This window comes from Blennius ocellaris (genome assembly GCF_963422515.1).
Source record: "Blennius ocellaris genome assembly, chromosome: 17".
NCBI classification, from domain to species: domain Eukaryota; kingdom Metazoa; phylum Chordata; class Actinopteri; order Blenniiformes; family Blenniidae; genus Blennius; species Blennius ocellaris.
The window spans coordinates 18,743,522-18,762,701 of NC_137666.1; the positions used below are offsets into that span (position 1 = coordinate 18,743,522).

Sequence of the window (19,180 nt, forward strand, 5' to 3'; positions counted from 1 at the left end):
AATATAATATAATATAATATAGCATAGTATAGTATAGTATAAGTAGTTAAATGGTAACCTTAGGTGTGAATGTAAGTGTGTGTGGCTGTCTATCTCTGTGTGTTTACTCTGTGACGGACTGGAGACTTGTCAGGTGTATATTTCCCTTTCCCATCGTTATCTCGGACTGGTTCCAGTGCCATATGACCCTGCACAAAATAAAACAGTATAAAAGAAGATGGGTGGATTAACTAATGGGTTCCCACACTGAGAATAGGAGATTCCTAGTGTGTGCATCTGATTGATGTGTTTAGTATTTTTGATTTAACACTGTTTATACTAATATAAGAAATGCTTCAAAATACTACAATATACACAAAAAAAATCTCAATAATCACCTAAGAGTTTTTTCTCGTACTTCCTTGTATTTTATGTCAGAAGAAAAATATAAGGTGATGTATTTGTAGATTTTTTTTTCTTTGCACAAGTTCTTTTTGAGCCATGTTCCCCTGTATGTTTATTATGAGCCAACGCGAACACCATTTATTTATTTTTGTTTATTCGGCGTACTTTTATTTTCCATAACCGGATGTTCGTCAGTCAAGCCCCGCCCCCTCCACTGTTGCCGAGCGACAGAGGAAGCTTCTCTTCCGCCGTCGTCCCGTTTGCTAACCGATTTATCGCTCATTGCGTCGCTTTCCCCGACAGCCATGGAGGTGTCAATGGACCCGTTGTTCCTCGCATGGAGCTATTCGAGAAGGCGGAAGCTCCAGCAGTGTTCAGACATCTGTACGAAGATCCTGCAGGACAATCCCTACGACCAGGTACTGCGGTGTAGTTAGCCTAGCATGCTAAAGCAGTGTGAAGCTGCATAATCCAGATTAGAGTCCGTGTCGTGGACCGTGTTTTCTTGTTTTAACCACTCGTTTCTTAATGTATGTTTCTCATCTTCCCACCCTCCTCGTTTATTCTCATCTGTGTCCATCTTTATTTTCCTCTCACTCACCCCACTGCATACTATCTCCAGGACTCATCCGTGTTTATGTCGGAGGTAACCATCATCACTTCGCTCTATTCCTTCCATCTTCATCCTTTATCAAGGACTTAACCTGAGTCCTGACTGTAACATAGGTAATCTTTGGGTTTTTTCTCCTGATGGTTTCGACATGAATGTGTTGCAGGCTGCTTGGAGCTTGAAAACGCATGCTTTGACAGAGATGGTGTACATTGATGAGATTGAAGTCGATCAGGAGGGGATTGCTGAGATCATGCTGGACGAGAGCGCTATTGCTCAGGTTGCACGTACGTATCAACTCCCTCTCAAGCAAAATAACCCCTGATTTACCTTCTTTTTTTGGGGGATAATAATACTGAACTTTCTTGCAGGACCTGGGACATCATTGAGGCATACTGGAACAAGTCAAGGTGGAGGTCCCACACCAGCTGTCAGGTACCTTATCCATCAACAAATTGAGATTGTCTTCAGGAAAGTACAAATGTCCACTCGGCTATTTGTTTTAATTTCCTGTTTCGTAGGCCAATGACTCAGTCGGGGCGTCCCATCACTGGATTTGTGAGACCCAGCACACAGTCTGGGCGGCCCGGGACGATGGAGCAGGCCATCAAAACCCCGCGCACTGCAAGCACAGCTCGTCCCGTCACCAGTGCTTCTGGAAGATTCATTCGCTTGGGAACAGTGAGTGTTTACATTTCTATGTGAGTCATAACATAATCACATGTTTTTAAGCTGGTTTATTAATTCTAAAATTACTTTTTATGTTGATTTTCATACAAATACTTGATCTGATTAATCTATGTCCCTAAATATAAAGGATTCCTGGGTTTATTTTGATTTAAAAAGTGCCAAGTTGTCTAAAAGTGGGCAACAAATGAGTTTTATGGAGAGATTCCTGGGCCTGTCATTATGGAAAAGTGTATTTTTCCTGTATTTTTCAAGTGTTTACCTGTCAAAAACAATCCCAGAGGGATAGAGATAAAAAGCGCATATGCCAAATGCAAGGCTTGAAGCTGAAGCGTTCAACCTGATATTTTGTTTTTTTTAATGTTTCTATAGGCTTCGATGTTAACTAATCCGGAAGGACCATTTATTAATTTGTCAAGACTAAATCTGGCCAAGTATTCTCAGAAACCCAACTTATCAAGAGTAAGTCTGAAACTCACACACGGTAATAAAACAATTTAAGTTTTTTTGTAACTTTCTTATGTGTACAATAATCACATTTTTATTTCCATAGACCCTGTTTGAGTATATCTTTCATCATGAAAATGACGTGAGAAATGTAGGTGCTGCGTCTCATCTACATTACACAAAATAATATTCAGTATTGTTGTCTATGACCCGTGTAACATTCATACTCCATTCTGGCTGCAGGCTTTAGATTTGGCTGCCCAGGCGACTGAACACGCACAGTTCAAAGACTGGTGGTGGAAAGTTCAGCTGGGTAAATGTTATTACAGGTAAGTTCCTCAGAAACATTCTTGCTGTTCAAGTTTGCAGATGCAGACGTTTCTATGTGACATTTGTTTTGCTCTTCCGCAGGCTTGGCTTGTATAGAGAAGCGGAGAAACAATTTCGGTCGGCCCTCAACCATCAAGAGGTGGTCGATACATATCTCTACCTCTCAAAGGTGAAAAGCGATGCAATGCGAGTGTATACTCGGTGTACGTTCGGTTAGGGAACATTATTTGTGTCTGCCTGTAGGTCTATCAGCGCATGGATCAACCAATTACAGCTCTCAACCTCTTCAAACAAGGCCTGGACCATTTCCCCGGTGAGGTCACCCTCCTTACGGGAATCGCTCGCATTCACGAGGTACGTCGCGTTGTCGTAGCGCTCGCTCGCTCGCTTCCCTTTCCCCAGTGGAGCGGAACGACGGAAGATAAACAAATGTGCCGTCTCTGCGTTCGTGTCGTCTCAGGAGATGAACAATATTCCATCGGCGACGGAGTACTACAAAGACGTCCTGAAGCAGGACAACACTCACGTGGAAGCCATCGCCTGCATAGGCAGCAATCACTTCTACACGGACCAGCCTGAGATCGCGCTCCGGTTTTACAGGTCCGTGTACAACGACTGAGGTCATACATATATATATATATATATATATATATATATATATAGACATACAGATTTACAGAGAAAAACCATATTGGGACTATAGGAGAGAGACAAACAGAAGTGACATATAGTCTAAACCTATAGCAGCTGGACTAGAAAATGGTCCAGGGTGTCCTGAACAGCCCTCACTGTAAGCTTTAACAAATAGAAAAGTCTTCTTCTTCTACTTCTTCTTCCCTCGAGATCGTCATGGTTGCCACCGCTTTGCACCATTTATATCGTTCAGACCGGAGTCTCTCACCACGCTGTCTGAAAAGGTCTGCAACCCCACTTTCCGCAAGGTCGGCTCCACGGAACGACGTCAGAAATAATTTGGTCTCGAGCTCTTTAACGGTTTCCCGCAAAACCAGGGCTGTCCTCTGAAGGAGGGTTTTGGAGATCGGTGGAATTTCGCCCGAAATATTTAGTTTCGTCCCAAAAGTCTTAAGCCTGACCCTCAAAGCCGAGGCGGTTGACACTGGGAGCTGATTCCACATGAGAGGAGCCTGAAAGCTCAGATTCAGATTCAGATTCAGATCGACTTTATTAATCCCTTGGGATGACTCCCTCAGGGAAATATGAGTTCCAGCAGCTTTAACAGGACAGGAACTGCACGCAGAGAGCAAACAATAAAAATACATAAAATAGGATAAGTCTAAAAATAATAAAATAAGATAAATAATTATGTACAATATTATATAGACTCTTCACTTACCTTAACTAAGCAGAAATAGCAAAAGAGTAAGAAATCCAAATAAAATAAAAAGTGATAGGTGACGTTAAAAATGCACTGTGATTACAGACAGGGTTATGAGTTATGAGTTGGGTTATTCAGTCCGCTGAACCCTCTGCCTCCCATTCCACTTTTAGAAAACCTGGGAACCTCCAGTAAGCAGCGCTCTGAGAACCAAGTGTTACGCTGGGGTGATAAAGTAACAACAGTTCTTTAAGATATGTTGGCGGCTGCTTGTTAAGAGCTTTATAGGTTAAAAGAAGAATATTCACGTGTGAAGGACATCCAAACATACTGGGTTTTTTTTTTTAATAAAATATAATGCTTGAATCGATTAAATCAATTTTATTTTTCAGTGCCTTTCAGGACACCCAAGGTCATTGTACAATGTACTTCTAGAAATCCAGTTAAAACAAACATTAATAGCGATTAAAAAAAAAAAAAAAAAAAAAAAGGCATTTGCAGCAGACCGACTGAAGTTTGAATGACCGGATGATGAAGTTTCTTCCTTCTGTGACGCTGGTCTGTCTGGTAGACGGCTGCTCCAGATGGGTGTGTACAACTGCCAGCTGTACAACAACCTGGGCCTGTGCTGCTTTTACGCTCAGCAGTACGACATGACCCTGTCTTCGTTCGAGCGAGCTCTGGCGCTGGCGGCCAGCGACGAAGAGCAGTCGGACGTCTGGTACAACATCGGCCACGTCGCTGTGGTGAGTTCTAACCGCCGCCGAGAGTTTCCCAGAATGACCCAGCGCCGTGTACGTTTTTTATTTTTTTCCCAGTTCAAATGCATCCGCTCGATGTTTATAGGGCATAGGGGACCTGACGCTGGCCTACCAGTGCTTTAAACTGACTTTGGCTTTCAATAACGACCACGCTGAGGCCTACAACAACCTGGCCGTGCTGGAGCTGCGCAAAGGTCACGTCGAACAGGTGAGGACATATTCCCGAGTCGTCGCTTTTACTTGAGCCATTAAAAAAAAAAAAGGCACGTATGACCTCATAATGGACTCACTGATATGATGTAACACAGTAATAGAAGGTAATTAACGACTGCCCCCATGACACTGGTGATTCTTTTAAAGAGGATCTTCGATACAGCAAAAGCAGGTGTGTCGTGGTTTAGTTTTGCCACAAAGTGAAGAAACTTTCTCCAGCGTGTTCGGTAACTTCTGTATTTCCTTTTAAACTGTTGATTCCAGTGACATGATACATGATTTATTTGTGACACGTCGGGATAAGAGATGTGCTTGTCTCTTCAATCGCCTTCCTTACATCTGATTGGTGTATTTCACACCTTTGAAACGAGTGCAAACATAAGCCTTTTAGCAAGTCATGTTTGATTTTGCAAATCACTTTCTTCAATACACTATAATGAATCTTACACATAAAATTTAGAGACTCTCGAAGGCTAGAAATGGTGAATTATCCCTGTCGGTCATGTAAATGGTACACAACGGCATTCACACAGACTTTAATGTATTTGAATATTCTCGGGTTTTGCTTTGTGTGGTACTTCATTTGAATGCCCTGGGTGCTAAACACTTCAGTCGTGCCACGATAGCCTTTAAATTCATTTTTTCTTTTTTAAAGCGGAGATTGTTTGATGAAAAGGTTCATATTTGACCAATTTTAATGAAACATTGTGGTGCAAAATACAGTGAAATGTAGTTCTCCTATAGATGTTGCATCAGTGATATCTCAGCCCAGTGTTGTGACCGCTACTCTTTAGAACTAGGTTAGAAAAAAAATTCTGTTTCCTTTGAAATCTTTACCATTTTCTTGGATTTCTTTGGATTGGAGCCTCTTATGAGCCACTTTTGGCCGACGGTCCGTATGTTTGACCCCCCCCCCCCAACTGTAAAGGGATGAAGAGAGCACTTGATTCCTGTACTTTTATACATACTGCAACAATTTGCCCATCTTGCTGAGCAAAAATACCATGTTCCGATGTTAAAGTAGTAACAATTGTTTGCGTGGACATTCTGATGAAGTCTTCTCTCCGTCTCTGATGCAGTCTAAAGCGTTCCTGCAGACGGCGGCGTCACTGTCGCCTCACATGTACGAACCACACTTCAATTTCTCGATTCTCTCCGACAAGGTGAGTCCGTCCCGCTCGGTAAACTGTGCATGAGGCGAGATACGATACCGTGACGGTGTGTCAGGGTTGACGTCTGTTTTCTCCGTTCAGATCGGGGACCTTCAGAGCAGCTACACGGCGGCCAAAGAGTCTGAGGACGCTTTTCCAGAGCACGTCGACACTCAGCAGCTTCTCAAGCAACTCCGGCAGCATTTTTCAGAGCTTTGAGGGTCTGAATCGTATCAGACGTGGAATTGTTTGTTAGAATAGTCCGATCTTGCGGGGGGTAGAGTCAACTGAAGGGAGGAAATACTGTATTTGTCAATAGAGGCGCGTTTCTTCTAAAGTGCCAGGTAATGAGTACACTTGCAACGTGAAATAGTTGTGTGTATTGTATCTCGTGATCAATTCAGAGCTTTGAATGCAGAATATTTTACAGGTGCGCAGACAATTTGTAAACATCTTTGTTCATTCCGTACGTTTTAATGAATTTCTCTGAGGTTTGCACAAAAAAAAAAAGGCGGGGAATTATCTCTCGCTGGTCAATAGTTTTTACCAATCATATGACATGTATACATAGCAAAAGTGATGATTTGATAGGTAATGGTGAAACGATTTGCATAGCTTTGGTGTGAAGCAGGTCTATTTTTCATATCTGAACGTTCCTTGACGATTAAAACGCTTCATAAAATGAACGGGTTCATGAGGCAGACTCGTGTCAAACTGAAGCCAAAGGTTTGCGTCTATAAATACCACAGTGGCATTAACCCATCGACGTCTGCTCCTTTTCACAAATCCACCTCAGGTTATAGGGGCACGGGGCGTCGTTCCATGAGCTGAAGGGGTTTTCTGAGGGATACACGGCAGCGCAGTCTTCATTGTGCCTGTCGTTGGGCTCTCCTGTGTACCAGTACCTTGTGAAAGTCACAAACACACACACATCATTCAGCCGAGCTCGAATGTCAAGACACTTTAGATACAAAGGGATCATCACCTATTCAGTGCGGAGGACTGAAAATGTGTCGTCAACTAGAAATACAGTGTTTAATTTGTACTCACGTAAAGTAGTTCGATAACTGGATTCGATCTTAACTGAGATTTACTTTTAATTATAGTGAATATAGTAGATTTCAACTATGCAGATCAATGGCAACATTTTAAACGTAGCGGATTAGGTTATAGAGTGTGAACTGGTCAGTGGTAACCCGTCACTTCCAATTATCCAGGTGAAATGTATTTTGTGAGCTACCCATCAGACAGTCTGCTTCCATCGACCCACTTCCAGGCTCCTTCGTCCTCCTCGTCAATCATTCCAATCCAGTAACCGTTCTGGTAGTTTATTCTGGACTCGTGATGATGATTTATGAAATCGATTACTGCCAGCTGAAAACACAGGGAAAGTTTCCACGCATCCAAACGCACGCCACACACGTACGTTAATGTTGTTCGTCTCATCGGTGTGCAGATGTTCTGAACCGAAATGCTTCTGACCTCCTTAATGACTTACTTGTTTCTCTCGGCTCTTAATGACGACCAAATCGGCGTCGTGCTCCTGGCAGAACTGCCGGGCAGCGTGCCACGACCTGACCGAGGAGGTCTCGGAGGTGGCGAAATAGTAGCAGGTGTCGTCTATGAAGCTCCACCCGGGCAAGCAGTGCCTGCAGCCCTCCTCTGTGGACGCGGAAAACAGGATGACGCGTGCGCGCTGCCGGCCGCGGGGAAACGATAATAACGCTTCCACACAGACTCACTAAGGAGAGGCAGGTGAGACGTCAGCTTGGAAATCTCCACCGGAATTTTGTCAATCTGCTTCTGGTAGTCTTTGTTTCTCTGAATCTGGTAATCCAGCTCCCACTTGGTGAGTTGGTGGTCGGCCCTCTCTTTCACCAGCTGCCTCTGGGCTTCCTGTTTGATCTGGAGCGCCTGGTCGTAGGTCGCCTGCAGCTTTGCCATCTCTCCGCTGATGTCCCTCAATAAATAGCTTCCAGTAAGTGTCCTGTCTGCAGGCGGTGGAGACATCGTGAGCACCGCCTCCATTCACCTTTCACATCTACGATTTAATTAATGTAAAACCGCTTTGCAAAACTGAACATTACGTGATTGCTCCGTATGCATCTTGCGTACATTTACACACGCATGCACATCTTACAATATCTGCACTTTCGCGTTGTTTACTGATTTGTTTTTAAGCTGTTTCATTGGGACTATAATGCATATACAGTGTATGAACATGGATAAAGAAATTGATTATAATATAGAATATTCAATGTATGAGATAGGTAGCAGTACAGTACTTTTTATGGATTGTAAAACACCCAGAAATAAAATTCTATTTTTGAGATCTGTCAAAATGATTTCTATTCCTATTTTTTGGAATGTTGTTTAAAAAAAATGTTTTGAACCATTGTTGTTTAGCTGTGTAGTAGCTATATTTCCACATTTTAAATGAGTCTTGGATGAAAACTGCTATATTCAATTCGTTAACAGCACGTTTGGATTTATTCAGAGTTGGAAAAGCCAATAAGACGTGTTCATGCAGCACCAGCAGAGGCGATATGGAGAGAATAAAGAGCCACGTGCAGTCTAACCCACGGGACGATCGTGCAAAACAATTGTCGGTGTCTTAAGGGTTGGTGACTACTCACAATAAACTCCCAGACCGATATTGACTGTCAGGAGAATGACGGCGAGCACCGCCAGGCTGATCACAAGCAGCTTGTACTGATTCACAGAGGAGTCGGGTCTCATGGAGGACACGGTCACTGCACAGAGAAAGGGAGGGTCGGTGTCAGAACAGCACAGCATTGCAGTGGCGACTCAGTTCAAAGTGATGCATAAATACACTGGTAAAGAAAAAAAATTAAGTTTTACATTTTATTACTGGATACGTTTATATTTAAAGGCCAGATTTTGAGTGTCATTTAAAAGCCTTCAAGTCCCACATGGAGAGAACCTATATAAACATATATATTTTAATATAGGTTTTGATATAGGTTATTAATATATGTGACATTTATAAAATTGGCCATTTTCCTATATTATATGTACATATGTGTACACATACACGTGCATACAGGTACCTATATAGGTACATGTATGCATGTATATATGTTCTTCTTGCATAATTGTTTTTTTAGTTGGTTCTTAGTTATTGCCTTGATAATGTATGACAGTTGCCAAAGTGAGATATGGCCTATATATATGTGGAAATAAAGAAGCAGTACAGGAGACCTATATGGCCTGCATATTCACATATATGCACCTCAATTTTGCCTATATCTGGCATATATACGCATATATGCAGCATATATGTGCATATATGCTGCATATATGTGCATATAAACTGCTTATAGGTTTCATATATGCGCATATATCCTCATATAGGTTGTTTCCATGTGTGGTAGCACAAGAAAATGTACATCTTATTAAATGTGATTATTTTACATCTCAGCAGAGGTTGAGAGGTTGAGGGGGGGGGTGCAATGTGGAATCATCCTACACTTTGAGAACCCCCTTGGATGAAATAACATAGCACGTCAATTTCATTGCTTATCAATAACTTAGCGATCCCAGCAGTAAATTAGAAGTGAAAGTTCGCAGCCTAATGAATTACCTAAAAAGCCATATTATGAGACTATGACGAGAATCTGCTCCCATTTGATTGAAGAGAGACTGGGTCAGGTGTGGATTTCAGGTGATTTTTCATTTAAATGGAACTTTCTTAGAACATACTTAGAAGTGAAGAGATTTGTGTACCATTTAGGTTAATAGTAGAAGAGCTAAAGCTTGCTTGAGCTTGATTTTCAGTACGTGCAGAGACTACTGGGCTGTAAAATGTGGCTTCTGAAATAAGAAGAAATTATGACAAATCGTGACAATAACTGCAATACATATATTTTACCACTGGAGGCGCACTTTAGCTTGTATTCAGTTCAGATGATCAGGACACATGTAGAAATGTGTCAATATTAAAGACCATTCCTATGATTTAACAAGTTATTCTGATGGCAATGTGAACAAACCGACTATATTTCTGAGTTACAGATTCATCTTTCATGTCTCTTCATGTCTCCTGCATTTGAAGATGTAAATAGTTTGACTAAAATCCGCTGTCATCCTTACGTTGTAAAACACATGTTGAACCGAGGCATAATAATATTGTTAACATGACAGTTAATTTATTCAAATTTCAGGTTTGTCATGTGTCATAGTCCATTAAATGGGAACTCAGTAATGTATTATTACTTTGCTGCACTAAAATACACAGATTGTGGGTGATGGTTATTTATTTATATATCATAATGCTTTTATTTACCAGCTCTGCCCATTTAAGATCGAATTGTGCTCCATGCGGCCCCTGACGTAAGATGACTCTGACATTTTCATTTGCCATAACACTGATTTACACATTTTGATATTTTCTGGACGTGCTGTTTATAAAATCATAGAACGAAAGTGAAGAAACATTAAGAGCTGAAAAGTGATCTTCAATTCTACAGCACCGATCCGATGAACTGGTCGAGGAGCGTTGAGATTTCACTCTGTGACCTACCGTGTTGCTTCTCCTGCTCTGCGTCGACGGGCTGCTCATCGATATCCGGTTCCTCTTCAAACTCCAGCCTGTCGTACATGTCATCGGAAACTCGATTGAAAATTTTACTGTTGTCCATTTTTGCTGTTAAAGATGACGACTCGTTTACCAGGATTGCCCCTGAGGAGGTTTATTTCTTTTTTTCCCCCCTCCCTTAGGTCATTGACCTGTGTGTGTATTTGAGTTTGAGAGAGTTGTGTACCTTTACAAACTGAACTTCATGTGTTAATTATTCACAGGGGATGCAGGTCAGTTGAAGGGAGATCGCATAAACAACATGATTTCCACTTATTTCAACATTGTGAGTAACAAGGATTTGTTATCTTAAAGGTTCTTTTTATTCATTTAGTTACTAACAAAAGCTATTCAGTCATGGTTAAAGGTTTGACTAGTTAAAAAAAAATGATATTCACATATGGACTCATCGTGTGTGGTGGTGATCCAGGGGCGAAAATGTAATTTAATGCTGTCCTGCTTGAGAAGCTGGAAAGTTTCTGATTGCTCACACGCGCTACTGTGATACCACTCAACCCAAGAAACTGTTATAAACCTTTTTTACTTTGATGAAAAACAACCAGATCTCTTTATTTGAGCATAATGCAACCATTTACTGCAGCGTTTACATACATCCAGAAATCCAGTCTGTACACAACAAAGACTGGATTAATTGTTTTGCTAGTGTTGCCTGTATGTTGAACACTTATAGGAAATGGGAACTTTCCCAACAGGTAACTTTCCAAGTTCCGAGGACAGATATAGTACCTGGAAAATAACTAATAATTTGAACCCTTTGACAAACTGCGATGCATCAGTATTATTATCGTCACACAGTGGTTTCCATGGAGGCTTCACGTCCTCTTCTGCTCCATCTCACAGATCCAGTTCAAGAAATGCTGCTGGCAGTTTGCATTATACAACGTCTTCCCTTCATGATTACTGTAGTAAAAACCCACGCAGCTCCCTCTCTGAACTCCACTTTGGCTGGGCTGACCAATTCTCCATAGTCTTTGGTTAGAAGAAAAAAAAAAAAGCACACAAAAAAAAATACAAAATCTAAGACATATTTATCTGCAATCAGAACAATTATTTGTAGAAATGCAATGTCTGATTGTGAGTTGTACTTAGTGACAGGTATTGTATGGTAAGATGAATGAGTGTGCACAGTCTTACGTTGAATTCACCATTTTCCCGTTGTTGACCCAGACCCACGTCCCTTCTGTCGGCGACTCTCTGGCCCCGACCCAGGAACCACTCTGCCACCACACCAAGCCGAGGCGCCTCACGAAGTTCTCATTCAAGAGTTTCTGCGTGAGTTCAGACACGTTTCCAGTCACATAGAGAATCAACACACAGACTGTACAACGCAGTGAAACCGCGAGTTCAGTCTCATCGTCATCCATATGGCCGTGTTATCTTTTTCAATAAGGCAGAAAAACATGTTTTGTTACGCATCTAAATACAGATTTTACATGGAAAACTCAATATTTCCAGAGACTATATAATAAACAGTATTGATGTGGATGATCAGCTCCGTTTAACCTGAGAATATCTCAACAGCCTCGTGTAATCTTGATTTTCCAAGTGTCTTAATTAAAAGGGCATCAAAAGATTGCAAAGGAAACCATTTGGTTCCCTTTTGGACTTTAGAAGTCATTCATTTTTGCCAATTTTCTGATGTAATCATTTGAAGTAGGAACTCAAACTGATGCTCACGTAAGGTGTACAATAAAAATTCATCCATTAAAATATGTCATACATTTTTAAATCTAATGCTTATTTTTTTCTTTTTCTACTAATACCTTTAAACAATAGTATTATTAAATTGGCAAATGGTATTTTGTTTGTTTATTTGATTCTTTTTGGATTGTTTCAAATTCATCCGGATGTGATGTGAGGCCGGGCGGTTACACCTCCTGCTCCAAATACTCTGTCATGTGGCGAAAACCTGGATTTTATCGAACCGACCTGCTCCTCGGAGTCGTTGATCACGGCCAGGTCTCCCCCGCGACTGACGCAGTCCGCTCGGCTGTCGTTCCAGTTCTTTCTCAGGGAAGGAATGTTGTTTGTAAAATAATAGCAGCGTGACTTCAGAAGACGCCACCCAGGTAAGCACCAGCCACAGCTCCCCTCTGATACGAGAAGACAAACGCTTCCTGTCATGGACATTTTTTACAGCATCTTCTTGTCTGGGGGGGACATCTACTGCAACTCTGTCTCACCGAGAGCCGTTTTATTAGCCTGGAGGATTTTCTTCTCCCGTTGCAGAGTTTCGATGTCCCTCTGAAGGACGTCTGTGACGGCCAACTTCTCCTTGATTTGCGTCTTGAGCAGCAGGTGAGCGGCCCGCTCCCTCGCCAGAGCCGCCTGGGCCTCTTCTTTGGCTTCGATGATCTCACCGTTGTCACGGAGATTGTTCATCTCAGCGATGATAGGTGCGACATCTGAGTCGGGAATCTGAAAGTCGTTTGCTTTTGCGCCTGAAAAAAAAATTCACGACATTGAAAGTCAAAAACGGAAGAAGAATTAGACGACATGTGGCCAAAACCGCGTGAGGTCACATCCCGGCAGCATGTCAGTTCAACATTTAACTCAACAGATAAAGGTTGTTATAAATCCTCGCCCTTGAAAATCAACAAAGGTAAAAACCCCATTTAGGCAATACACAACTTGTTGAAAATGCCCCGATTCTGTCGCTCAGTAAAGGCACATTTTTGAAAATGTTTCAAGGAAACTGGGGAAACACTACAACTGCCTTAGTTAATACTTGTTCTGCACATGTGCAAGTAGAAGGACAATAACAACAACAGACAACAGCACCCACTAGAGGCCAAACATGCTAAACTACATCGGCTTCAGTGTTTCGGCAGTTGCCGTGGAAACTGACACTGTTTTCAAAACGTTGCCATGGAATTGCAAAACTTTTCTGAAATAAAAAACATTAAAAAAAAACATGCATTTTAACTTGGAATGTGGTTGTGTAAACAGGGCCTAAAGTAAACAATCTCTCAAAGAGACTCAATGCGACAAAAGTAACATTAAAATAGATTCAATCATCTATCAAATGAAATATGCTTCACATTCCTGCTGCCTTTCAATGCATCTGTTAAATATTGAGTTTTCTACTCATAGACGTTCTCAAACTGTTAGAGATTTTCACGGTGGACAGATTCAGTTACTTTCACTGCTAATGATGCTTGTTTATATGTACATTTGAAATGCAGAGAGAAATTAGCAAGTGAAACTGCAATTCCACAGTTCTCAAATGATGTTATTAAGATTCATACATAGTGGATTTGGTAACTGGAGCCAATTTCTTAATCGGTACATCTTCATAAGCTGTCAAAGATGTTTTTGAGGTTCTGGACTCATTTTACTCTGGAAATTTGGCGAAAAAAAGCACTTTTACAGTCTTTTAAGGCTTTAGTGTTCTCGTAGCGTTTAATCAGTATAAACAGAGCCAGGAATGTAGTGTCACTTTGGCGCTTGCGTGGCAAGAGTCTTTGTCCCACAATTAACGTCCAGTTATATAATCTGAGCTGCCAGAACTGCCAAGATCCTTGGAATCACAGTGTAATTATCAAAGACTTCATCTTAGTGTTTTATTTTCAAAACTACATTTTGACCAATTACAATCATGTTTTTTGGAAAACCATTTGGAAACAAAAAACGATTCTTTCTAATTGTGTAGGCTTATTCATTCTCCTGTATTAATCCACAAATCAGTGTCGCTCTGAAAGTAATGAGTTGCCAGTGAATTTCTCAAACTGCGAATATAATCATTTTCTATTTTTATACTGTGTATTGTCCGTGTAGCTTCCCGATCAAATCCTTTAAAGCACATAGGAAGCATCTGGTAAATAAAATGAGCCGTTTCCTGTGAGCTCCCACACTTACAGTAAATCCCAATGACCGCCGCAGCCAACAGCAGGACAACGTTGAGCAGGCCCAGCGTCAGTACGACCAGTCGGTGTGGGGCACACATGGACCTTCTCTCTGCAAACAGGCCCCAAAAATGTTCCCTTCAGGTAATGTTTCACTTTCAACTTGTTCCGAGGCTCCAGAGCGACCTCTGAGTTTATTAGTTTGTCATCAGCCTGTTGATTAAATGGGTTTGTGTGACACCAACCTTTTGCTGTTGCCACCAAACGAGCAACACGTATACAAGGAGAACGAACTCACGAGAGCAAACATTTCAGTTTTGGGAAAATAAACCATACCTTGTCCAAACGGTTGACCGCCAAAGAGTGAATGTTCATTTCTGCTGAAATGTTGAGAGAGCCGGTGATTGAGCGACATCTCTTCCTCTGATCGTGAGCTTTACTGTCGCTTTTCCATGACACTGCAGCAAGTCGAGCAGATCGATCTGGTTGTCCCTCCTTGTTTACACCGGTGATAAAGTACGTGTGTGTGTGTGTGTGTGTGTGTGTGTGTGTGTGTGTGTGTGTGTGTGTGTGTGTGTGTGTGTGTGTGTGTGTGTGTGTGTGTGTGTGTGTGTGTGTGTGTGTGTGTGTGTGTGTGTGACTCTGTGATGTAAAATTGGATCAACATTGGGGGTAAAAAAAAAAAAACCCTGTGAGGAAAATCATCCAGTTCAAACTTTCATTGGGATCATTTACGAAAAACGTCCATGTGTGTGTATTTGTACTTGGACTTGATTTAAGACGCAATGACTTCAATAACTTGAGTGTTGTTGATTTTGCGTTTTTGTCAGTTTTAACATAAGTACACAAATAGTATCAAATATTACCAGTACGAGCGCTGGCTGAGAATGGCGTTGTCATGACTTAGGAGCAGACTCGATGTGTGATCCTGGGAACACACACACACACACATGTTCAGTCCACAGAAAAGAAAGTTCATTCATCAGTTCATTCATGTGGTAACATCTGGATATTTGGTAACCAACTGGCCATTGCTGGTGCTATCTGTTATGCAAAAGTAGTACAAAACAATCCTTCAGGTTACGGACCAAAAATTCAGATAAACCACAATGACACTGGCATGATGTGAAATAACTAACTTGTTTTTCCCACTAGGTGTTAGTGAGACACAGGATTATCAGTTACAATGGGTTCAGTGAGATGGAGACGAGGTGTCACCTATAATGAGAGCTGCATGGAAATGCATGTATATGACTATGTGTAAGTCATAATGAGCCCTAACTAGTGTTTCAAACTAGCAATGGGTCTGACGAAGCTGTACACAGAATTTAATCCCCCCCGAGACGTAGCAAACATATTGTTACACATGCATTTTAGTCGGTTATTGTAGCAAAGGTACGAGTAAGACGGTTTTCCGATAAATACAACATACTTCATGGAGCTTAAATAAAATTTTCTTTTATACATAAGCAAGCACAAGGTTAAGAAACATTTATACATTAATCAAATTTTATTAACATAGACGTTTTTTCACAACATGTGATATTATTGTGTGTATCTGCCCACAACTACAACAACCGTGACAAGGAAATGATTGCATTATAGAATAAAGAATGTCTATCTTTGCATGCAAAGTTACACATGATCGTGTTTGTATAACTACAACTGGGCACTACTTTCATAAGCAAAGCAGGAAATTTGAAGCACTGGTTGTATATAATGTGTGGAGACATTTGTACAATTGTATCATGCAGATTTTTACACTGGGTGAGATCACGCCACGCATCTTCACAGAATAGTAGCTGGTGTTTTCTCACAAATCCATTTCCTATTAGTTGAACAAGTGCTGTCAGTCCAAGCCTTGAAGAAGTTGTCTTTGGGATGCAGGGAAGCACAGTAATTGTCACTGTTGCCACTTGGTTCTCCAGTATCCCAGTACCTGTCAGGAAATGACACGTTCATCTTTAAAAACACAATACCAGGTCTGTTTTGCATTAATTTAGTGAAATAGTCTTGATGAGAAGGCCATATTCTAGCAAGTGTATCAGTGTCAACGTCAAAACAATGCAATTAGCTTTATCTGATCACTGGGCAACATGTACTGAGAGGTTATCAAAGATGTCCGAATCCAGGATGAAAAAACAAAAATCCCCTTTTCTTAAAGCTCGGGCTAAAAATTACTTCTTGGTCCTTTAGTGTACTCTCCTGCTCTCCTACTAAAATAAATCTACAATTTACGACGTAGAATTCATAATATTATATCAATAATATAATTATCATACTGATATCACCTTTATCAATTCCAGGATTTCATTATTATAACAAATTCAGAGTTGATGACGTCAGCTACTTTGTAGCTTTACTTCTATTTTTATGTGGACTAAAAGAATTAAGGCGGTATTGTATATTTTTTTTGCCCACACTTTTGAGTCAGAAGGCGACGAGGTCAGTGGTTCAGGTCATCACAGCTTTACTGGATATATCAGCAGCAGAAAGTCGCTTTTTCCTGCAGCATCATGGCTCGTTTGCTATTCAAGCTGCAAACTATTACTAGCAGTAATTAACGTTGCCATTGTTAATCATGGTACAGAAACTAAATAAGGCTCCTGATTAAAAAAACAAACAAAAAACAACCTTTTTATTCCGGCGTTACCAATTCTGTTCTGGAAAAATCATTTTGACAGAGTGATAAGGCAAGGTATGTAGCATGCAGTTGAAAGAATCCCAAGATTGTCATATGTTGTATCTATTGAACTTAACAAGTTACCCGTAGCCCGATTACTCTTGCAATGCAACTCTTCGCCACAAGGTGACCACTCTTTGCAGAACCACTTGGCAAAGAGTGAACAGGTGAGAGTGCGTTAAAGTCCTACTGCTTGAATCCGGCTCACTGTGCCTTTAAGATACCAATACTGCAGCGAGGGGCCACGAGCACCAACTACTGGGTGGTGAAAAACGTATTTGTGTTCCTGTGGGCCGTGGCAGCAATGCCGTTGTCCACCACTTGGGGCAGTGACGCATCATTCAGTTGTTTAACACGCTCAAATCGGCAGCAGAAGAAGAAGTTTGTCGCAAACTTTTGACTGAAGTGATGCAAAAGGTTTTCAAACAAAAACAACAACAAAAAATGAAAGTGATGAATCGCTCACCCTTCAACGAGCGCCGATCCATCCAACCACTTCCACATCCCACCTTTCTGAGTATATTTCAGTCCAAACCAGAAGCCTTTCGAAGGTTCTGTCTCCTCGTGGTGATTTAGCAAGAATGCAACAGTTGCATTCTCAAGAAAATAAGAAAAACTATGATTAAATTTTTTTTTTGTAAAGTTTTCCATGAATATGATTGTTTAATAATATGAACTCACCTCTTTGACTTTGCTGTCTATGACTGCAAGGTCTCCTCCATTCAGCTGACAGTACTCTCTGGATTTTTGCCACGATTTGACCCCAGCGCCGTTCGAAAGGGGGACGTACAAACACATCGAGTTCAACATAATCCACCCTCCTGGACAGTATTTGCACCCAGCTCCTGATGTTAAAAGGAATGAAACCAGCAGTTACGCCGAGCACACCTCTGTTTGAGATCTTTGTAACAGCAGAACCTTACTCACGTATCAGTGGCAAATGGGGCCTGAGTTTTGCAATTTCTTTAGTTATTTTGTCCAACTGCATTTGGTTCTCTTGACCCCGTTGAGTCTGGTGTTCAAACTCCCACTGGGTTTGCTTCTGACGTTTCATCTCAACGTCTTGCTTCTCCTTTGCTTTATTCATGGCTTCAAATGCGGCGTGGTAAGTGTCCTTAAGCGTGGTTATCTTCACGCCGATTTCTTTTGTGTCATCGAGCGAGAGGTGAGTATCTGTGAGACTCTTGTCTACAAGTAGAAAGAAGAATTTAAATGTCTTCTTTGGTTTTAAACTGCTCACAGTACATGATAAACACTGACTTACAGTAGACTCCCAGGCCGATATTCACCATGAGCAGAACGGCGGCGAGAAGCCCCAGGAGCAATGCAGCTGGCTTGAAATATCTTACAAGATTCCCACCAAACGTGGACACTACACAGAGGGAGAATCAATTCTAGGGATTTAGTGACACTGAACATCTTCAGAAATCATTTCATGGAGGTGCACCAATAGAACTTTTTTCTCTCCTTTTACCTTGTTGCTTTTCGTGGCTAAATTTGTGGTAAGGAAGCTGCTCCTCATCGTCCAAGTCCTCTTCACAAATCGGTGTGTTAAATCCATTGTCGGAATAAAAACTTTGTTGTTCTCGTTTCCTCTCCATCTTCGCTGCTCAGCAGAGTTTGGGTCTGTGCAGTGATCTACCGGGACATTGTCCCGCGGTGACACAACAGCTAATATTGCAGCAATAGTTCCATCATTATTCAGTTGTGGGTGAAACCAACTTGGGGGGCAAAAAAAGGGAAGTGAGATTGTTGCTTTTAATTTTTTGGATGCAACGTGTAGGTTCCTCAACGGTTCCCACACCCAACAGGATGTCAATATGCTGACTTTTCTGAAAGCAATATCCATGATGGGACCCAAGAGGGTGAATCAAAACACAAATCGTCATGGCAACAAGAGGGTTCGGACCCTCCTTAAAAATGGTGACAAGGTGACATGTTTTGTATGGCAGTGATCATACATAGTAATTTACTATTTAGAGTTTTTAAAATAATGATAACGGACACATTTTAATCAAATATCGACTGTTAAATATCCAATCACCTTCGTCCAAATCTTTACTGGTAAATCACTTGATAACTGGTCTGGATTTCTCTTAATACAACCTGCTTTCA

The 19,180-nt window shown here is 41.3% G+C and overlaps 3 protein-coding genes across 3 annotated transcripts; 1 reads left to right on the forward strand and 2 right to left on the reverse strand.

The window, feature by feature from the left end:
• Positions 1 to 682: 682 nt before the first annotated feature.
• Positions 683 to 8,219, forward strand: ttc8 (tetratricopeptide repeat domain 8). The gene is made up of 15 exons (XM_080513190.1): positions 683 to 803; positions 1,161 to 1,281; positions 1,366 to 1,429; positions 1,516 to 1,675; positions 2,054 to 2,143; positions 2,235 to 2,279; positions 2,372 to 2,457; positions 2,540 to 2,627; positions 2,702 to 2,812; positions 2,919 to 3,058; positions 4,366 to 4,540; positions 4,641 to 4,763; positions 5,848 to 5,931; positions 6,022 to 7,674; positions 7,759 to 8,219. The coding sequence occupies exons 1-14, from the start codon at positions 690 to 692 to the stop codon at positions 6,136 to 6,138; spliced, it is 1,518 nt and encodes a 505-aa protein (XP_080369316.1). The 5' UTR covers positions 683 to 689; the 3' UTR covers positions 6,139 to 7,674; positions 7,759 to 8,219.
• A 3,016-nt stretch (positions 8,220 to 11,235) lies between these two features.
• On the reverse strand, positions 11,236 to 14,483 carry LOC308142336 (killer cell lectin-like receptor subfamily B member 1B allele C; the record flags this gene model as incomplete). The annotated part of the gene is made up of 5 exons (XM_080512685.1): positions 11,236 to 11,506; positions 11,672 to 11,805; positions 12,467 to 12,630; positions 12,721 to 12,978; positions 14,396 to 14,483. The coding sequence occupies 5 exons, from the start codon at positions 14,481 to 14,483 to the stop codon at positions 11,350 to 11,352; spliced, it is 801 nt and encodes a 266-aa protein (XP_080368811.1). The 3' UTR covers positions 11,236 to 11,349.
• Positions 14,484 to 15,849: 1,366 nt separating this feature from the next.
• LOC308142724 (uncharacterized protein) lies at positions 15,850 to 18,684 on the reverse strand. Its single transcript, XM_080513253.1, has 6 exons — positions 18,540 to 18,684; positions 18,330 to 18,437; positions 17,993 to 18,253; positions 17,747 to 17,910; positions 17,532 to 17,662; positions 15,850 to 16,321 (listed from the first exon to the last, which is right to left on the reverse strand). Exons 1-6 carry the CDS (start codon positions 18,664 to 18,666, stop codon positions 16,171 to 16,173), a joined length of 942 nt encoding a protein of 313 aa, XP_080369379.1. The 5' UTR covers positions 18,667 to 18,684; the 3' UTR covers positions 15,850 to 16,170.
• Between the last annotated feature and the right edge of the window lie 496 nt (positions 18,685 to 19,180).

Excerpts from the sequence above, each read along its gene's own strand:
- ttc8 (XM_080513190.1), top strand. The coding sequence starts at position 690 with ATGGAGGTGTCAATGGACCCGTTGTTCCTCGCATGGAGCTATTCGAGA. Across the intron at positions 1,430-1,515 it reads GGTCCCACACCAGCTGTCAG|GCCAATGACTCAGTCGGGGC; the intron begins GTACCTTATCCA and ends CCTGTTTCGTAG. Across the intron at positions 2,280-2,371 it reads ATGAAAATGACGTGAGAAAT|GCTTTAGATTTGGCTGCCCA; the intron begins GTAGGTGCTGCG and ends TTCTGGCTGCAG.
- LOC308142724 (XM_080513253.1), bottom strand. The coding sequence starts at position 18,666 with ATGGAGAGGAAACGAGAACAACAAAGTTTTTATTCCGACAATGGATTT. Across the intron at positions 17,663-17,746 it reads TAGACAGCAAAGTCAAAGAG|AATGCAACTGTTGCATTCTT; the intron begins GTGAGTTCATAT and ends TATTTTCTTGAG. Across the intron at positions 16,322-17,531 it reads GGATCGGCGCTCGTTGAAGG|GTACTGGGATACTGGAGAAC; the intron begins GTGAGCGATTCA and ends ATTTCCTGACAG.